The sequence below is a fragment of the Macaca nemestrina genome, chromosome 6, assembly GCF_043159975.1.
Source record: "Macaca nemestrina isolate mMacNem1 chromosome 6, mMacNem.hap1, whole genome shotgun sequence".
NCBI lineage: Eukaryota > Metazoa > Chordata > Mammalia > Primates > Cercopithecidae > Macaca > Macaca nemestrina.
In genome coordinates, this window is record NC_092130.1 from 25,989,028 (window position 1) to 26,004,031 (window position 15,004).

General features: G+C 47.0%; 1 protein-coding gene across 3 annotated transcripts in view; it reads right to left on the bottom strand.

Annotated features, from left to right (window-relative positions):
- Positions 1 to 15,004, bottom strand: part of LOC105482624 (polypeptide N-acetylgalactosaminyltransferase 10) — a 274,728-nt gene that overhangs the window by 21,949 nt on the left and 237,775 nt on the right. For all 3 annotated transcript variants that reach the window (XM_071098176.1, XM_071098175.1, XM_071098174.1), the window contains exon 7: positions 13,081 to 13,198. In XM_071098176.1, the coding sequence (XP_070954277.1) occupies positions 13,081 to 13,198 (118 nt within the window). The remainder of the gene's footprint in view (positions 1 to 13,080; positions 13,199 to 15,004) is intronic.

Here is a 15,004-nt window from a genome sequence, read left to right on the forward strand (position 1 = left end):
CATTGCCATCTCTTTAGGGCTGGATCCTGGCTGAGTTTGTCTGGGGTGAAGTGGGACAGATGTAGGAGGCCAGAGAGAGCATCACCATCATGCTCCTGGCTTGCTCACCTCCCTCTTGTGACGAACAACTCTCAACTCTGCCACGAAGAGACAGGATCCCAAGACAGGAGGGGACTCTCCTTCCAAGGACATGCTGGGGTGAGGTGCTGGCCACAGATCCCAGGCCCTGTGGTGCTCACAGCCCAGGTCACTCGTCCTTTGTATCTTTAGGCTCCTCCCTTCCTTCACCGCAGAGGCAGTGACCATCCAAGACCGAGACAGACACTGCAGACTCTGCAGCCTGACTCCCCTCATACCAATCGTCACACCACCAATGCCCACTGTGTGACTTCCTGCAGGTCACTGAACCTGGGAGCCTCACTCTCCTCATCTGTGATGTGGGGATGATGATGGCTGTTGAGATGGCACAAGACAGCATGTAAAAAGCTGTTAGCTTGGTGCCTGACTCTTAGAGAACCGGATGACTGTTAGTCATTTCTACATGCAGAAGTACGAGAAACACCACCACCCTGAAATTACAGAGCGCCTGTCCTCTGCCCAACAACATCATGTTTTTTCACCCTGTGGCCTGATTTCCCAAATGGAGAGACTGAAGTGCAAAGAGAGAAGTATTTTTTCTTAACTAATTGGTGGCAAAACCTGCAAGTGACCAAGAGAAGGAAATTATTATTAATCTCGCTACCATATTCTCTCATTTGTGGGGTGGGGGGTAGGAATGGGGACATCTGCAACCCAGATTCTGTGCAAAAGTGCTCTTTTCAGTTGGAACTGCTCAATGAGGTCGTGGGGGTTGGGTTTCATGTCTTGATTAGTTCAGGGGCTCCAGACGGGCTCCTCTTCCAGCTGGCTCCTAAAGCGTCCTTTGTCCCCCACTACTTCCTGCTATCTCCACCCCCAGCCCAGATGTACTCTGACGGGGTCAGGTGGGGTGGGGAGAGGTCACTGTATACCATTTGGGGCCTGGCCACCCAAGAGCAACGTCCTCTCACCCAAGAGGCAGGAACAGAGTCCAGCTGGGGGCAAAGAGAAGGGGAGCTCCAGGGATGGCAGCAGCTGGATCATCTTTGACCGGGAACCCATCTTGTTCGAGATGGGGACAAATACAGGCCACCAAGATGATATTTTGCTATCCCTCTCCTTGTGTTGCTATCAGCTTTCTCCCTGCCCTGTCCCTTCAACTCCCACCCCTGTAGGGGGATGCAGCTGTCTGCTCTGGGTCCCTTGCCGCTCCACCACAGGAGTTCCCAGCACAGGAGTTCCCAAACATATCCTGCCAGCTCGTTTCCAGGCCCCTTTCACTGCCCCTGTGGCAGTCTTCTCTCTAGAAGCACCATGCCTCTAGACAAGTACAAATCTAATTGTGAAAGCCTGTTCCCCATTCATTTTCATTGCTGCTTTGATTTATTTTATTAGCAAACTTCTTTTGTGTGATGACAGGCTTCATTACAGTGTCTATAAAAGACAATTACCCGCTCTTATCTCCTAAACTGAGGGGGAAAGAAACGAGTGGTGATGTGCATTGGGAAAACACAATGGGACCCAGAAAGAGAGCGCAGCGGAAGGGCTCACCCATGGAGGGCAACCCGAGAGGGCAGCAGGGGCTGGGGCAGAGCCTCTCTCTGTCGAGGAAATGGCTGCCTGGAAGCCAGCCAGAAATGGCACGGCACCTGACCTGCGCAGAGAGAAGGAAAAGACTGGCAGCTGGCCACGGCTTTTGCTGTTGGCATCTCAGCTGAGGACCCCTATGAAGTTCAAACCCTAATCAGTTGCACTTGGGGGAAAGACTATAATAATAATTGCCACCAATCATTCAGCATTCACTGTGTGCTTAGGAGGCACATAGGGCAGCGGTTAGGAGCTTGGTTCTGGAATTAGAACTGAGGTCTCACCCAGACTGTTAAGCAAGTTATAAATCTGAAAGCCTCAGTTTCCTCCTCTGCAAAATGGGAAAAATTACTGTGCCTACCTCCTTAGGGTTGTGGTGAGGCTAAAATGAGGTAATGTGGAAGCTTGGAGGACACCGTGAGCTATCCATATGGTGTCCTGTGGGCATGTGGCCTGTCGCTACTGGTGGAGGGCGTTGCACGAATGCTACACAATTCCCTGCTGAAAAGAAACTCACATTACTTTGAATGTATTAGTTTGTTTTCAACAAGATATTGTTTCAAGAAGTATCACCACCATGAAAGGACAACCTCAGTCATGCTGGTTTTTGGATGTTTACTGGATGCAGTTGTTAAAAAACAAACAAACAAACAAACAAAAAAACAATAGAAAAGAACAACTTTAGTTTTAAATTTACTTCTAAATTTAAGCTGTATTTTTTTTTTTTTTTTTGAGATGGAGTCTTGCTCTGTCACCCAGGCTGGAGTGCAATGGCACAATCTCAGCTCACTGCAAACTCCACCTCCCAGGTTCAAGTGATTCTCCTGCCTCAGCCTCCCGAGTAGCTGGGATTACAGGTGCCCGCCATCATGCCCAGCCAATTTTTTTATTTTTAGTAGAGACAGGTTTTCCCCACGTTGGCCAGGCTGGTCTCGAACTTCTGGCCTCAGGTGATCCACCCACCTTGGCCTCCCCAAATGCTGGAATTACAGGTGTGAGCCACCGTGCCCGGCCTAGTATTTTTATCTGATACAGTTTTAAGCATATGTGCATCTAAATTAATAAATTAAACATATGACTATTTCAACAATATCCTTAAGTGTTTATAGTTAGTTACTTCCCCAACAAGGGGGGATGGTTACTTTACATTAGGTTTTGACTCAGATTTGGAAATACAGCAATCTCACAGCAACCCGGTGAGGGAGGCACGATCACACCCTTTACAAATGAGGGAAACTGAGATTTACTTAACACTTTACCCAGGGTTCCTCAGTGCATAAATGGCAGAACCCAAAATGGAACCTGGGGTTGGGTCCCCCAGAACTAGGCAGATCTGAGTTCCACGGAGACTGTGCCTTCCTAGGGTCTGGACCGGCCCTATCATGGTCTTCTTCAAAGATCCCTAACAGCACTTGTATTGTCTGCAGAACAAAGGGGTCACCCTTGGCTTGCAATCAGGCCCTCTGCCACCTGCTCCCATCTATCACTTCCTACCCTCTTCACACTCCCTGGACTCCCTATGTGGATGCTGCTGACAACTGGCCGCAATGCATTCACTTTTCTGCCCCAGGGACTTGTGAATTTTTCTTTCTGTGACTGTTGAAACCCCAAACAAACATTAATTATCTAATTCATTCATTCATTCATGATCTGGTCATTGGTCAGTTTTGTTCTAAAAACCACGCTGGAAAAAATGGTACAGAAACGAACTGCCAAGGGTGGACCAAAGATATAGAGCCTTGAAAGCCAGGTGAAGGTGTTGGAACTTGTTGGCCAACCTGCCAACCAACCTGCCCATTTCCTCTGTCCTTCCACACCCACGCCTGAGCATCCTCTCTCCACAACCTCCCACCCATTCAGTACAGCTGCCGTTTTCAACCTTGAGCCTCATCGGAAGCACCTGGAGGGCATATTAAAACACAGCTGGCTGGGCTCCACAGCAGCGTCTGACTCAGCACCCTGGGGGGAGCCCGATAATCTGCATTTCTAGTAAGTTCCCAGGTGATGCTAATGCTGCTCGTCCACGGATCACACTTTGAGAGCCACCGCATACTGGAATGGTGACAACCTCTCAGGTGACTGTGCCTGCCAGTTCACAGTATATTTCTTAACAGCCCTGTGAATTTGGGACTATTGGTGCCCCTTTGTAGATGAGGAAATACAAGTTCAGGAGAAAGGGCAGATGAGTCCAAGGTCTTACAGAGAGTTTGTTCCAGAACTGGGCCTGGAGCCAAGGCCTTTTGACCTGTCTTGCCAGCCTCTTTCCACTCTTGTCTTCCTGCAACCACAGCCCGATCACAATAACCACAACCACGCTGACATTAACAGCTATCATTTAGTGATCATTTATTATGTTCCAGGCACTGAGTTAAGCTTTTAATATATTTTGGCTAATATCATGCTCACAACTGCACTATGAAGTAAAGATTATTCTATCCCCTAAATAATATAAAGAGGAGAGGTTAAGTCACTTTCCCAAGGTCACACAGCCCCTAGCTCATTGAATTTGCACTAGAACCCAGGCAGTTTGATGATGAAGCCATGTATGTAATAGTGTGCTGTTCTGCGTCCTTACCTGAGGGTTATGATCAGAACAGCTGCCACTTACTGAGTACCTCCTGTTTGGTTAGCTCCAGGCCAAATATATGTATCATCCCATTTAGTTCTTACAACAAACTTTTGAAGAAGTTATTTTATTACCATTTTTAGGGAAGAAAGAGCCAAGGCACCATGAGGTAGGTGTGTGCTGATTAGGGAGTAACACACACACAGGCGACTCTCGGACCATTGAGCCGCCTCCTTGGAGGAGTGGTGGGAGAAGCAGGCTCCCAGGCAGGGACACTCATGGAATTTCAAATGGCTTGCTGAGAGCCATGAGCAGAACGCCTTCCCTGTTCCCAGCAGACGGCTCTTGCACAGGCTGGGCATGTGTGGCCCCAGGACAAAAATGCTGCATGTATCAGACCATATTTCCAGCATCCTTGGATAACACAGGGAATGAAAGAAATGAGGATCAGGTTCCTGGCAGCCACGCTGCAGCTGTCCGAGGCAGAGGGTGCTGGTAGGGGCAGGGAAAAGGATGGGGAAATGCATTGCCATACAGGTGCCCGGTGGTGGCCCTGGATCTCCTTCTGGTGCTTGGGCTGGCCTTTGGCAATCATTTCTCCCTCCTGTGTGGCAACTTAACCCCTCTCAGGGCTGGTCCTGACCTCTGGGCCCTTCCTGGGACACGGGCCTCTCTCTAGACTGGATACACCTTTTCTCTACTCTTACCACCAGGCGGAATGAGATGAGCACTGGGCTTGGAGCCAGGGCATCTGGGATTTAGCCCTAGCACTGCCACCTTCCAGCGGAGGGACCCTGCCCCGTCACCTAACCGCTCTGGGCATCAGGTCGCAATATTACCCTTGCTCAGCTTCTGGGTGTGTCCTGCCTTCTTTTCGCACATCCTGTTTCACTTAGTCTTCTTGATACGACTGAGTTTTATGGAAAAAAAAAATCAGAGTTTTTTTTTTTTTTTTTTAAAGTCTGTCCATGTAGCCTGGGACTGGGCTAGCCTTTCAGTAACCATATCAGTATCACACAAAGCCAGCCCCAGTCTCCTGTGAGTCTTCATTCCTCTACCGAGAGAATGGATTTTCCTCTCAGAACGAGCTCAAAGATCTTCCTGACTTCTGCAGTGGAGGGTGTCCTCCCTCTCGTCCCCTCACATGGCTTTCTATCACCCCCTTGCTCTGCAAGCCTGCCTGATGGAACCCTCGTACCTGTCTCCATTTTGCCAAGGACAGTGGGGCCCACCTCTGCCTCCTGAAGCAGACCCTGCAGAGTTACTCCTGACCTCAGGCCTTCCCTGGGAGTCTCGCACTGCTGACTTGTGCAGAATCTCATCTCAGAGCTTGCAAAGGGCCCAAACAATGTGCTGGAATGTATATGGATGGAGGGTGGGCTGGGAGTGCTGAGAACCCAACATTTTCTTCTTTTTTTTTTTTTCCTTTCCTTTGAGACAAGTTCTCACTCTATCACCTAGGCTGGAGTGTAGTGTCATGAACATGGCTTACGGCAGCCTTGACCTCCCAGGCTCAAGCAATCCTCCCACCTTAGCCTCCCAAGCAGCTGGGACTATAGGAGCACAGCACACCATCATGCCCAGCTAATTAAAATAATTTTTTTTTTTTTGTAGAGATGAGGTCTCAGTGTGTTGCCTAAAGCTGGTCTTGAACTTTTGGGCTCAAGCAATACTCCTGCCTTGACCTCCCAAAGTGTGAGAATTACAAGCATGAGGCACTGCGCCTGGCCCCTTCTTATAACTTTTCCTGGTTACAGAAGTAATACATACTTATGATGAACACATTCAATGTTATAGACACACATTAGGTAGAAAGAGACGGCTATACTCTGAAGCCCTCCCACCCCCAATGGCCAACAGGGACAAAGGCTTCATGGCACTGTGAGTCATTTTCAGAAGTGAGATGGGCTGGGTGCAGTGGCCCATACCTGTAATGCCAGCATTTTGGGAGCCCGAGGCAGGAAGACTGCTTGAGGCCAGAAGTTCAAGACCAGCCTGGGCAACGTATGGAGACCCCATCATTACAAAATATTAAAAAATTAGCTGGGAGTGGTGGTGTAGACCTGTAGTCCCAGCTATTTGGGAGGCTGAAGTGGGATGACTGCTTGAACCCTGGGGTGCTGAGGCTGCAGTGAGTTCTGATCACATCACTGCCCTCCAGCCTGGGCAACAGTGTGAGATCCTGTCTGAAAAAAATGTTTTTTTGTGGAGACCTCCAATTTATTTTATGTAATATTTTCTCGTTTAGATATGCTCTAACTTATTTATCCCCAAAGGATGTGCATTTGGGTCATTTTTAATCTTCTGCTATGGTAAGTGACACTTCAGCAAATAAATCTTTGCTCACTGCTGTCTGTCTTGGATAAACTCCTGGGCATGGAATTTCAGGTCAAAGAATGTGCTTGCTCTGAAATGTAATGGATTTTGCCAAATTGCTATCCACAAAAGATAGATCCACTTACATTGCCCCAAAGCCTACATTTTTCTCACTTAATTTGGTCACATTGTCCTGGTTGGATACGTTCTGTCTCCTGTATCTCATAGTTGGAGATATCCTAACTGTGGCCTCCTGGGGACACTGTGCAGTTTCCTTTCTGCTCATCCTGCTGCCTCCACCCCTAATCCAACACAACCCCTCATATCTGTGTGTATCAGAGGGCTTTCCACACAGCATCTCATTTGATCCTATCTTGCGGGGTATGAAGGAAAATCGTATCAGCACAATCTGGGATGTGAGGACTGGAGGTCAAACAACTGGTCCAGGGTCCTAGGACGGAAGGAGAGCCTCCTTGCTGAGCACCTTTCCCACCATACACCATTGTCCAAAGATGGCCTCCTAAGTCTGGGAAGGGTAGTATCAAGGAGGTTTATCAGTTGGAAATGATGCCACTAACACACTAACAGTTACTGCAAACACTGATGTGGGCCAGAGACTGGTATACAGAGGTGGACAAAACCTCCTGCCTGCCTCCAGGGAGCACACGGATATGGGAATGCAACATGGGCTGGTTCCCAGGCAGCATGGGGAGCCTTCTATATAAGCTGAGATTGGAGAGAGGAGTGAGAGTTGGCCAGAGTAAGGAAAGGCATTTCAGGAGTGGACAGTGTGGGCCTGCAGAGAGGGGCTGGCCCATAAGCCTGGATCTTACATGCAGTCTTGTCAGGCCAGGTAAGGTAGACATCTATGGTTTGCCCTGCTCCACATCCATTCTCCCTTCTGGGCATAGCACCTGGACTTTCCTTTGGGTAACTAGCCCATCCCCACCTTCCTGGCTCCAGGATGGGCATGTGACTGCAGGTGAACAATCGCAGTATTGTTCAGGGATGGGCATGGGGCCAGCAGGTCAATGAGACTCAACCTGGGGACTTGTATAAGATGATGGGAAAAGCAGACTCTCTTTTCACGGGCTGCTGAGGATCTCCATGAGAAAAAGCCCACCTAAGAGGGAAGCCAGCTCAGATGAAATATGGCCTAGGCATTGAGAGAGACCTAGCCCGAGTGAGATGAGTGAGTCCCTGCATCCAGCCCGGCCTTAGGGTCTATCCTGGAATTTCAGTTGTGTGAGCCTATCAATTCTGGTTTTTGCTTAAATCAGATTGACCAGGGTTTTGGTTATCTGTAAGCAAGAATCCAGACTAATGCAACGGGATAAGAGGAAAAGGGGGAAGGAAGAGCAGCAGGGCCAGCTCATGAAGCTAGCTGGAGGCTAGGCTATGGAGTTAAAGACTTGTCCAACCACTAGAACTGGGAAGATTCTGACTTCCATGTGAGAACTTTGCTCTGCTGAGAGACAGACAGAGAAGGAGGGAGGGAAAGGGAAAGTTAATGACTTTTCTAGAAATTTCAGAGCTGTTGGAACACTTTTTGGGGGTTTTCTCATCAGGATAGACAGTTCGGTCTGGAATCAGCCCTCAGCCGCGAAGGTACATGTTGATTTATCTTAATTTCTGAAAATACGCTCATGCCTTTCAGACCGGGCTTCTCTCTGTCACCAAGAAAAGGGATCTCTTAGCAGAGATGAATCAGAGGGAATTTGGTCCTTTGTAAATGCCCGGTTCTGGCTGAAAGAGAACACCTGCATTCCAGCAGGGCGCTGCCAGGGATGAATGGGCTCACCTGTTCCCCTCAGCCCTGCAGGCAGCCTTTCTACAGGGTCCTGGGAGACAGTGCACTGGCAGATGGGCTGTTGCTGGCTCCAGGAACTCTGCTTTTCCAAGCCAGGAGAGAGAAAGCCCGAGGAGAAAAGTCTCCCTTCCGGACCTCAGGAGCCTCCTCATTACACCGTCTCATTTCCTCCAGAAAGTGATGGACATAATTGGATCAAATGGAAATGTAAGCCAGCCTCCTTCCCCCTCCCGGGTGAGAGACTTCCAATATGGCTTCATTACCACGTCTATTGTAAATAACTGTGGAGAAAAATGCCATTTGTTCTGCCATAATTGCCTGATGAGCATCAGTGGAGGGGTCTTTGAAACACATAGAATGAAATCATTTGGGGCTGGTTTAGAAATTCCTCTGTGCAAATCTTTCTCCATTCACTGTTCTCCATAGAGGGGGTTTCTGAAGGGGGTCTTCTAGACCAAGGAGCCAGTTAGGAGCTTGGAGGCTGATTCTGGCCAGGGACACACTGACTTGGAGTATTCAGCCACTATTTATTAACTGCTGTCAACTAAAGAAAAAAAAATGAAGCTTTTAAAGAATTAAAATTAGTTTTATTTAGAAGTCTTGTTGAGGATTATAGACCAAGGCCTGTAGCCTAGGAGGAGGCTTTTAGAAAGGTTCTCTCAGACTCCTCCAATGTCGTATTTTAGTTTATACATAGGTGGTGAAGATTTATGTGTAATACTACATCAAGGTTTGGGTGTTAGAGTACATCTGGTTATAGATTACAGAAGCATAGTCACTAATCTTGTCGGACGTTATTTTATGAGCAGAGAAAGGCGAGGACTAGGGTCATTTATCTTTGAGGGAATGTAGTGACTCAGGCAAGGGACATGGGGGGCCATGCGTTCTATCCTGTTTTGCCTTTAAAACATCTTTCCAGATTGTTGCACAGTGTCCCGGAGTCAGGGGCTTTGTGAAATTCTCCTGGCAAAGGGAAATGGGCAAACATGGCCTCTTACATTTACTACTTTATCTCACAAAGTTTTTGGTCATAAATTAATTGTCTGCTTGTGTTGATAAGACTAATATTGATTGCCTTCTGTAGTTAGGAGGGCTCTTGTTTAGGAAGGTTGGTAATTTTTAGTTATAGTTGTATCAGACCTAGTGTGTTTTTTAGCCTTTTCTTGGAAAGTATGTTTTGGATTGAATTTAGTTCTCATTAGTATGTGTGGGGGGTTTTTGATGGTGTCTTTTTTTTGTATTTAATACAATATTTTAATAGGATTATTATGAGGATATTATAGATTCTATACAGTAATATATACTTCATAGTAATAAAGTCTGTTGTAGATTGAAAAAATATGATATTTAATAAAATTGGAATATATATTTGTATACTTTTAATTGTATTATTTTTTATACTTATATTTATTAGAGTCTTTTTAATGAAAACCAATGTTGGACTAGAATTTATTGTAAATGCCTTTAGACAAGAATTTAGAATAATTCTAAATACGTGACAAAAATAGAATAATCACAGTTAAAATTTGATAAAAGTTTTTGATATATATATATATTTTTTTGACACAGAGTCTCACGGGGTCACCCAGGCTGGAGTGCAGTGGCACGATCTCGGCTCACTGCAAGCTCGGCCTCCCAGCTTCAAGCAATTCTTCTGTCTTCACCTCCTGAGTAGCTGGGATTACAGGCACGCACCACCACGCCTGGCTAATTTTTGTATTTTTAGTAAAGATGGGGTTTCACGATGTTGACCAGGTTGGTCTCGAATTTAGTTATTTTATTATATGTAGTATTTTAAAATGATAACCAGAATTATGACTGACAGTGTTATATCAGAACTACTAGACTTTTATACATTTTACATAGTTTTAGAATATTTATAATTTATATAAATATAATTTTAGAAAGGATTTAATACAATAATAAAAATTATGACTCATAAAAATTGGTCTCATAGTGCCTTTTCTGTGCTGGGCCAGGCTTTAGGTACCTGGGATATGGCAGTGAGTGAAACACAAGAAGATCCCTCCCCCACTGACTACACTTTACTGGTAAGCTTGGAATGCCTCAGAATGCATATCAACACCCACCTGGGGCAGCCCTTACCAATGCATCAGAGTTGGCCAGGCAGGGAGTAGAAACCTATTTGCTATCTCTCTCTCTCTCCTTCCCTCCCTCCCTCCCTCTCCCCCTCCTTCTCTCTCTCTCTTTCTTTCTTTCTTTCTTTTTTTTTTTTAAATGAGATGGGGTCATGTTGTGTTGTCCAGGCTGGTCTCAAACTCTTAGGCTCAAGAGATCTTCCCACCTCGGCCACTGTTCCTGGCCCTATTTGCCACTTCCGACTTAGACTGTTATTAATTCCATTAACTAAGAGGTTGCAGAATATCCAAGTAAATTAGGAATAATCCCAGAAGAGGCAAAAAGAAAAAAAAAAAAAAAAAAAAAAGGAAAAAAAAATCCCAGAAAGGGTGAGGCAGAGGTCCATAAAACATGGCAGGTTTTCAGAACAGTCTGGGTATGATTTAAACAACAACAAAAATAGGTCAGAGCATGGGCTTTGGAGTCAAGCAGACCTGCGTTCGGGCCCCAGTTCTGCTGCTTCTGGCTGTGTGAGGCCTTGGTCTCAGCTTTGCTTGCCTTCCTGGTAAAACGGGTATAATAATGGTACCACTCTCCTAAGGCTGTTGTGAGGATTAAACCAGTCAGCATTTGTGAAGGGCTCGGCACACTGTCCTGTTAGCTATGATCAGGACTGAAATTTGCTTGTTACACACTGGAGTGGATGCGCCACTGTTTATAGCTTGGTGTCTGTTCCGACTGTATGTGCTTGTGTCATCAGAGTTGTTACATATTTTGAATATTACCCTCTTACGTGAATATTAATTTTATTGGGGGGGGGGCTGGTCTCCTTATGGGAGACAACTTCAGAACTCTGGTGGTTAAAATAGATATAAACTGGCTGGGCACAGTGGCTCACACCTGTAATCCCAGCACTTTGAAAGGCCGAAGTGGGTGGATCACCTGTGGTCAGGGGGTCGAGACCAGCCTGGTCAACATGGCGAAACCCCATTTCTATTAAAAACACAAAACATTAGCTAGGCGTGGTGGTGGGGCACCTGTAGTCCCAGCTACTCAGGAGGCTGAGGCAGGAGAATTGCTTGAACCCAGGAGGCAGAGGCTGCAGTGAGCCGAGATTGCACCACTGCACTCCAGCCTGGGCAGCAGATTGAAACTCCATCTCAAAAAAAAAGAAAAGAAAAAGATATAAACTGCTTTGCAAACCTAAATAACATCAGTAGAATTCTAGGTTTTTTTTTTTTTTTTTGGCTAATCAAGAATTTATGTTCTTCAGTTCTGAACTACCCAACCACTGTTGCAGATAGTAATATTAATGTGTCAATAATAATCTTCAGGATAATTTATTAAGACGCACCTAATAAGCATGGTCTCACTTAATCCTCTCAACAACTCTGTGAGGATTAACATTTCATTAAACCCATTTTATGGAAGTAGAAACCGAGGCTCAGTGAGGTGACGATTCCTTGCCCAAGATCACACAGCTGGCAGGACATGGCAGAGCTAGGATCTGATCTTGGCACTCTAGCGCCAATACCAAAGCCTTAATTCACTGTGCCTGACAATGGTCCTTTGCATTGAAAGTTGAGGCCTGACTCGGGGGCATCAGAGTTGTGTATTCACAGGGGTCATTTCAGTAATGGTGTTATCTGTCCCTCGTGGGTTGGGGATATGCCTTAGCCAGGGGTCTAAGCTGTTAGAAGCTGACTCTGACAAGCCACAAGGGCATGGGTCGTGCTAACCCTCCCCTCGGAAGGTCCAAGCCTTCACTTGAGAACAAGACAGACTCCCACAAATAAAGTGGAGAATGCAGCCTTGGAAGTTTGGGTGCTTAACTAGTTATTAGTTAACTAGTAACTCCTTTACCAGTACTGTCAGAAAGCTTCTAGAGCCCATAGGCTGGTCAAGTAGGTTACAGTAAGTATTTACTCACTGAAACTTTAACAATTTCTACCAATTATTAATTGCTGGTCATGTTCCCAGGTTGTGTGCTAAGCACTTTCTAGACATGCTCGCACTTAATCTTCACGATAGCTCTGTAAGCTAGGTAGTTATCATGATTCCCTTATTTCAGACGAGGAAAGAAAGCTCAGGGGGGTCATCTAACTTGCTCAAAGTCAGATAATTACTGATGATGGAGTTGGGATCTGAATCTAGGCCTGTGACTTTACAACTGGAGCTTATGCTCACTGGTCTTTGTCAAAGTCCTAGAGCAACAGGTACAAAAGGGAAAACTTGAGGGGGTGACCGAGAGCACTCCTCTAGGCCTACGTATCCTGTTTGGCCTTCCTAGCTTCTCTGGCCCACTGCTTATTTCCTGGACATCTCAATCTCAGACCCGCCATCTTGAGTAGAAACAAGACCTTATTCCAACATCTTAAGAAGACACAAGGCAAATGCCAGTCAGAGCTGTGGTGAAGACCAGCCTTTGGCAGCTGGAGGGTACTCCCCTTCCCTCCCACACCTCCCCCCCGCACCACAACAAAGAGTGGCCCATGAGCCCCTGTCTTCTTCACCCGATGGGCTGAAGGGCTGTAGAACCCTGAGGCCTCCAGTCTTTCCAAGCTCAGGCAGAAGCTGAGGCGCCTACTGGGACAGGCACTCAGGAGGCTGTGCCAAGAAGGGGGCGTCCGGAGGGCTGGCTCACCTTGAAGGAGATTTCATACTGCTCCCCTCCCCAGATCTCCAAGCCTGGGTCATACCCGCCCAGCTCCCAGAACCACTTCCGATCCACGGCAAACAGTCCACCGGCCATCACGGGAGACCTGTCAGAGAAGAAGAACACGGCGTGAAGGTGCAGATGTCCTGGCCGCGTGCTCTCTGATAATGCCGTTCCCCCAGTGATGGTGTTCCATGATGCCCCCTGAACACAGCCCAAGTGTCTTCCAGGGAATCCAAGGCCCTTCCAGGCATTCCCCTTTCTTGCCTACAACTTCCTTTCATAAGAGCTACATTTTAACCAAATGGGACCCGAAGTTCCTTTACACAATTAACACCTAAGAGTACTTGTGAAATGAAATCACAGTACTTTGTCCACATGGGACCTGTAGCTGCATCATAAATATGTACATGTTAGTCCTCTCACTAAATGGTCCAAGTTGGTCTCTCCAAGTGTGTCTGTTATAGAATCTCTTAGAGAGATGAAAAAATATACAGCTTGCTGGGTCCCACCTCAGACCTGCTGAAACAATCCCCGCGGGAGGGAGCCTAGGACTCTGTTTTTGAACATGCTCCTTTGACAATTGTTACTCAGCAGGCCCAGCATGGACGTTTGTTCTGCTTCGGTGTTTACAGAAGAAGCCACCGTTTCTGTCTTTTCAGTTAAACTGGGAGATAAGATTAACTCCATTCATTCATTCTCTCATGAGTTTGTTCATCCCGTGCCAGTTGTGAGGGAGGTGCTGGAAGAATCTCGAGGTCAATCAGTCTTTCAGGGGATAGTGGTGTACTGGGGCAGCCCCCTCAAGACTGAGGGTGCATAAGGGACTCTGGGAGGTACACACAGAACATTATAGGAATCTGAAAGGAGTGTGTCTGTTTCCAGCTTTTGGGGTAAGGAGGATGGCTGGGGCAAGGGTCAAGGAATGAGGCTCAGGGGAGATGGCATTTAAGTGGTTTGGACAAGAGGAAATTTGGGGGAGGGAAAGGCACTGAGGGGAGGATAAAACAACGTCAGCAAGGACACAGAGACGACAAATCATGCAGTACCCACGGGAACAGGAAGTCCGCCTGGCACCGTGCTAAGTGAGGAAACGTCATGCTGCTGACTGCTGGCGTCCCCCAGGGTATCTCACACAAGACTGGCACCTGGTAGGGGCCAACCAGCGTTTGCTGTGTGCAAATCTATCATAGTGGCTACATCCTTGTCTGGCTCCACTGGAAAACTCCAAACCCTCAAATCCAAACATTCCAGCAGCAACCTCCATTCCCCCTCCTGGTCCTTGGAAGTGCAAACTCATGGGAAGTGGGCTGATCGAAAAAAGCCCTTAGTCAACCCACAAGCTGCCCAAGCAGCTCATCCTTCCAGTAGCAGATGAGCCTTTACAGCACAGGCAGGACTCCTTTAAAAGGGGAGCCCCTGAATATTTACTGAGGGCTTGAATATGCCGGGTGCTGTATTGAACTAATTCATTAATAAAATGAATTTACTCTTCACCTCGACCTCATGTGGCAGGCCTCATTATCATCACCATTTTACACATGTACAACTGGAGTGCAGACAGGGAACTTGCTCAAGGCCCCATGGCTACAAAGCAGCACTGCTGGGATGTGAATCTCTAACCTAAGCCACAGTTCACACCCCTCGCCACCACAATATACTGCCTCCAGGCAGGCAGGAACACTGGAGGAGCAGGTGATGCATGCAAAGAATAGGGCATGAGAATTGGGAACCCTCACTCTCATTTCTGCTTTCCTTAACCTGCTGTGTGACCTGAGATGCAGTGTTTAACGGTTAACCCTGCGCTGCCCAGGAAGGAGGCCACTGGCCACAGGTGATGACTCCGTACTTAAAATGTGACTGGTGTGAACTGACATGTGCTGTGAGTGTGAGATACACACCAGATTTCTAA